This window comes from Pholcus phalangioides, unplaced genomic scaffold (assembly GCF_987345545.1).
Source record: "Pholcus phalangioides strain wild (caught in Gottingen) unplaced genomic scaffold, Ppha-v1.0 ptg000039l_1, whole genome shotgun sequence".
Classification (NCBI taxonomy): Eukaryota; Metazoa; Arthropoda; class Arachnida; order Araneae; family Pholcidae; genus Pholcus; species Pholcus phalangioides.
The window spans coordinates 31,467,251-31,472,823 of NW_028301625.1; the positions used below are offsets into that span (position 1 = coordinate 31,467,251).

General features: G+C 38.1%; 1 protein-coding gene across 1 annotated transcript; it reads left to right on the plus strand.

Annotated features, from left to right (window-relative positions):
* Nucleotides 1-3,682: 3,682 nt before the first annotated feature.
* On the plus strand, nt 3,683-4,863 carry LOC149065844 (uncharacterized). The gene has a single exon (XM_089253580.1). It carries the CDS (start codon nt 3,816-3,818, stop codon nt 4,689-4,691), a length of 876 nt encoding a protein of 291 aa, XP_089109706.1. The 5' UTR covers nt 3,683-3,815; the 3' UTR covers nt 4,692-4,863.
* The last annotated feature ends 710 nt before the right edge of the window (nt 4,864-5,573 follow it).

Genomic DNA, 5,573 nt, shown 5'->3' on the forward strand with positions numbered 1-5,573 from the left:
CAAGGAAAGATTGCGAGATTCGGTGCCTCTGTAGTCTAGTGGTCTAGGGCGTTCACACGGAAAGTGAAAGGACGTGGGTTCGATTCCCCGCAGGGGCAGTTGAATTTTCTCTCTTTCCAAAATATATCTTCGCAACATCCAGTTGTTAAAACCTTCGTATGATAGCGGAGAGTGACGTCATCCTTGTACATAATTATATGTTGGATTATGATGCTTTATGCTTTCAGGAATCTTTTTTGAAGCCATCAAAAAATTTCTTCCTTCCGGGTGTTCATATCTATCGTGCTGATAGACCTGACGATTTCGGGGGTGGTCTTGTACTTGCAGTTCGTTCAATCTACCCCTCCCAATTTATTTGGAAAAGAGTGGACTCATCGTTTGAACTCCTTATTGTCAAAATATTTTTTACAGATCATCCGTTATACCTCATCAATGCTTACCGGCCCTCATCTCCTTTCTCTTTCGCAGCTATTAATGAAATTTTCAATTTTATTTCCGGGGACTTTGTTCTTCTTGGTGATTTTAATGCCCATTTCTCTGCGTGGAATTCGCATTTTGATTCAACTGCTGGCCGAGCTCTTTATAACTGGTATTTATCCAATAATGTTTGCCTTACTCCTCCCACCTGCCCTACCTATTATGGTGCTACCACGCAATCCTATCTGGATTTGTGTTTTTCATCGCCTGAGGTTCATCGTTCACTATCCTGGTCACCGTGGTCATCATTATTTGGTAGTGATCATCTTCCTGCTATGATCTCATTCTCCTCATTGACAAGTTCTAATATCTACTACTCATACAAAATTCATTGGGCATCCTTACTTAAACATTTAAGTAGGGTTTCGGCTAACGCACCGTTTGATACTACTCTCTGTGCTTCCATTTCTGAAACGGTTCAAAATAATTCCTTTATCACCAGGCGCCCTCGTTACCCCCGTATTTCTCTTGATAAAGATGGGCGTCTTCTCCTTAAGGAGAAAAAACTGGCCTTTCGTCGTTTTAGGTTTTCTCCTTCGCAAGACAACTGGGCCTCATACAAACGGTTGTCCGCTAAATTTCGGTGCCACCTTCGCACTCTGAGAGTCAAACTTCTTTAGTTACTTCCTTTCTCTCCGCCTTCCAAGATTTATTCAACACTAAGACGTCATAGATACGTCGCAAACAAATCTTTTGATAACTCTCATCATATTTTTGTCATTGCCCAAAACTCTTATGCCGATGCTCTTGATCAAACTGACCTCTTCAGAGATCATCATTTCCCGTGCGGTCGTAGGGTTCCCCCTCATGTCTTTGTGGGGCCCCCCTCATTCATTCGGTGAACATATGGATATGGCGTTTACAGATATAGAATTTTTGCGAGCTCTTCGGACTGGTAGGCCGAGTACTCCGGGTCCAGACAGTATCCTACTACGAGTCTATAAAAGTCTCCCAAAAAAAGGTCTGGAATTTCTACATGCGTTCAACGAATTATGGTCATCAAATTATATCCCTCCTTCATTTAAGGAAGGCAGAATTGTCTTTATTCCAAAACCTGGCCGTTCACAGACATTGTGTCCACTATCTGGGATGCTTTCAAGAACTCTCATGTCTTGTATCTCATTGCCTTAGATCTTCTAATTAACAAGTTAGCACGAATGGGGGTCGATAAGAAATTTCTATCGTGGCTTTATGAATATCTCATCAACCGTCTTCATTTTATTCACTGGAGACGCAGGAAGTCCAGTACGTTTTCACCTACTACTGGTCTCCTTCAAGGCTCTTCTTTATCACCTCTTCTGTTCGCTTTATTTACGATTGATTTACCTTCATACTTGCCCCCCCAACATTCATTTCTTCTTGTATGCGGACGATATTTTCCTGGCCGCAAGTTGTTCGGATGGATCCTCCGCTGAATCTTCTCTTACTCTCGCTGTATCTAAGACCATGCAATGGGCTGAAGACAGTGGTCTCACTATCTCCCTTCCCAAGTCAAAATTTTCAATTTTTACTAGGAAACGTTCCTTTCATTTTCCTACATTTACTAATGGTGGAGTGTCTGTTCCTTTTGATCCCTTCATAAAAATTCTGGGGGTCTTTTTTGATAGATCTCTGACTTGGGCAAAACAACTCAGTACTATTAAAACTAAAGGCACTTTTATTTTAAATATTTGTCGTTCCATCGCATACCGCTCTCGAAATGTTCCTTGCAAGTATACGAAACCCATTATCTTGAATATGGTGTCTGGTGTTCTATGCTATGGTGCACATGCTTGGTTCAATTCCTCTCGTTCATCTAATCTAAAATTAATACTATTTATCACTCTGCTTTGCGTTCGATTTTAGGTCTACCTATATCTACTAGAATTGACAAAATGAGAATGATTTTGGCGTTACCGACTCTTACTGAACTCCTTTCATCTCGATGTGACTCTTCTTGTATTCGGTCAAGGGCGTCACCCTCCCAGGGCCCTTCTAATCTGTGGGACTCAGGTTTCAAACGTTTAGCCCCCCCCCCCCCCCTCTGAGGACGAAAATGGAAAATTTTTCCAATTCTATTGATTTCAATCTTACAAGCACTCTTCAACCTATTTTTGATTTTTACCCTTGGCATCTTCAAAACGTTTCCTTCATCACTGATGACTTGGATTTTCAGAAAAGTTTCCCCCATGGTTCCTTACAACTTTCATTCCAGCACTATTTAGACTCCTTGGACCCATCTTCCATCATCATTGCCATGGATGCCTCTAAGAAAAACCAAGTTGTCTGCGGTGCGTTCTGTCCCTTAACTAACGTCGTCAAGACATGGTTTATCAATTCTAGCTCTTCTGTGTTTACCGGGGAAGCTCTTGCAATCATTCTTGGCCTCCGATTTTTTATTCCTGGCTCTCAGCAACCCATTGTCGTATTCTCAGACTCCAAATCCGTTATTTCTGCAGCACGAGCGTTCTCATTCCACTCTCCTACAGTCATTTTTCTTCTTTATTACCAGCTTGTGAAAACAAGCTGTCTTTCTAGTCACATTTCTATTATCTGGGTCCCTGGTCACTCTGGCATTACTTTTAATGAGATTATTGATAGTCATGTTCGCACTGCGGCTTCTTCTCAGCGTGTAACCCCTTCCAGCCTCTATGCAGAAGATTATTATTATCTGTGCTATTATTATTATTATCTGTGTCATTATCTGTGCTATGATTCTTATGCTTTTGTTGTTGTCATCACCTACGACAATGTATTATTCATGGTTTTTGTCATCATTTAATTTTGACAATTATTATTATTTTTTTAATTAATTGTTATTGACTGTTAATGTATAATTGATAGGCTTTTATTTCTTTTTTCTAATTTCCTAGATGATGTTTTTGCTTTTGTTATGATCCTGGCATCTCCTTTCTCAATTTTTTTTTAATGATCAGGGGATGATCATAGTAGCCGAGAGCCCTGTATAATTATTATTGTATTGTATTGTATTTAATATCGGGTCGTCTGAAAGAGATAATTTCAAATGAAATTTTTTGGCCATTTAGTTTGAAAAATACCAATGTAGTTGTAAAGCAAACTAAGTGACTTAATTGAAATATTACTGATAAAAAAGTATTCTAGTTTTTTTAGATCATGATTTTAGTTGGTTTTTTTTTTCATACGAATTTCAAAAATTTAATTTTTGTACTGTTGGCAACACTAAATACAACCAAGACCTCTACTACTACCACTAACGTTTGGAAGGTTTTGTTTACAAACAAAAATGCATTGTATCATTTTCATGCCTGTGGTCTTCTTGGTGTTTCTCAATAACATTCAATGTAAATTTGTGTTTTTGCTTTACGTAAAATAAAATTATGTCGAAGAAACGTGATTCTTCCCAGTATAGTAACCAAAGGTCTAAGAGACACGATGCACGTGAAATGCATACAGTGGATGACTTGGGGAATAGGCATGATGGCGCATATCGTGATGAACCTTCACATAACGATATATTAACGTCGGGAAATGAAACGGAATCTCTGGCTGGAACAGGGAATTCTCTAACAAGTACGGAGTTGGTTCTACAAAATAAATTTACGAGGCTTTATTTTATGAAACCCTGTATTGAACTTGCTAAAAGCCTTCTAGGAAAAATTCTGGTTAGGGTTTTACCTAATGGAGAAATTTTAAAAGGCCGCATCGTTGAGACTGAATGTTATTTAGGTTTTGAGGACAAAGCCTGCCATTCTTATAAAGGAAAATTGACAGAAAGGAATTCAGCAATGTTCATGAAACCAGGAACCGCTTATGTGTACTTAATATATGGTATGTATCACTGCTTTAATATTTCGAGCTTGGAAGAAGGTTCGGCAGTTTTAATTCGATCTTTAGAACCCGTTGAAGGCAAAGCAGCTATGAGAATAATGCGCTCTTCACGACGTAACAAAGATTCAAAACAACTTAAAGATAAGGATCTGTGTAATGGACCTTCAAAACTATGTCAAGCTTTAAGTATTGACAAATTAAATATGAATAAAGAAGATCTTGCATCATCAGATCATCTGTGGATAGAAAAGGGAGTTGATGTCAGTGATAGCGAAATAGTAACATGTAAAAGAATAGGAATCGAATCATCTGGGGCAGAATGGGCAGATAAACCTTTACGATTTTACATACACAAATGTGCATATGTGAGTGTAAAAAATAGAGATGCGGAAAAATTGTTGAGAGATCCTGCATTATCCATTTGAAATGTTTTGTGAATGATTTTTTTAAATTTCAAATTGTAGAAGATAATAACACGAGTACTGCAGTTATTATTATTCTTTTTGTCATAAAGATATTCAGAACTGATTTAATTATTTGTATTCAGCAGAAAAGAAAAAAACTGGTTTTACTTTAAATTCAAATGTAAATTTTAAATAGGCTTTAAAAATGCCTTCATTAATTTCAAAAGCAGCCTAATATTTATATGAATATTTATGATGATATATATCAAAATTCACACACCAAAGGAAAATTGACCACCACATGATTCACAGATATGACAATTCACACAGGGCCGGATTAACCATTAAGCAAAATAAGCACGTGCTTAGAGCATCAGACGAAAAGGGGCACCACAAAAAATGATCAGATAGTACTTCTTTTTTTTCAATTTTTTTTTCTCAGCATCAACCATCCGGTAGAAGATCCTAAAATTTTAAAAGCACTTGATTGTACAATTGAAGATCTTTATAAATCTTGAAGATATCTTATAAAGGTTGACCAGGGCTGTAACTAAGGGAGGGTTGGGTCTGGTGCCTAGGGTGCTGGACCAGGAAGGGTGCAGAGTTTACTCTTTTTCCTTTAAAAATTTATGGGGAGTGGGTGCCAAAATTGATACAGATTTCCCCCTCCCAAGTATCAGTAAATTTTCGTTACTTATTGTAGACACAAACGCAGAGAAACTAAGTTAATTGCGAAGAAGAACTCTCGTTGATGCTCAGTTTTTGGATTGAGATTCCGCTCAAGTAAGCTCAGAGCCGTCCCAACAGCATCATAAGCCTCCAGGTAAAACAAATTTTTCTGAGCCCCCAAATCTATAAGGGGCCATTCAAGTATTATGTCAGCATGGAGGGGGTTTCGGATTT

Bases quoted from the DNA above. Each gene is read 5' to 3' on its own strand.
- LOC149065844 (XM_089253580.1), top strand. From the start codon at position 3,816: ATGTCGAAGAAACGTGATTCTTCCCAGTATAGTAACCAAAGGTCTAAG.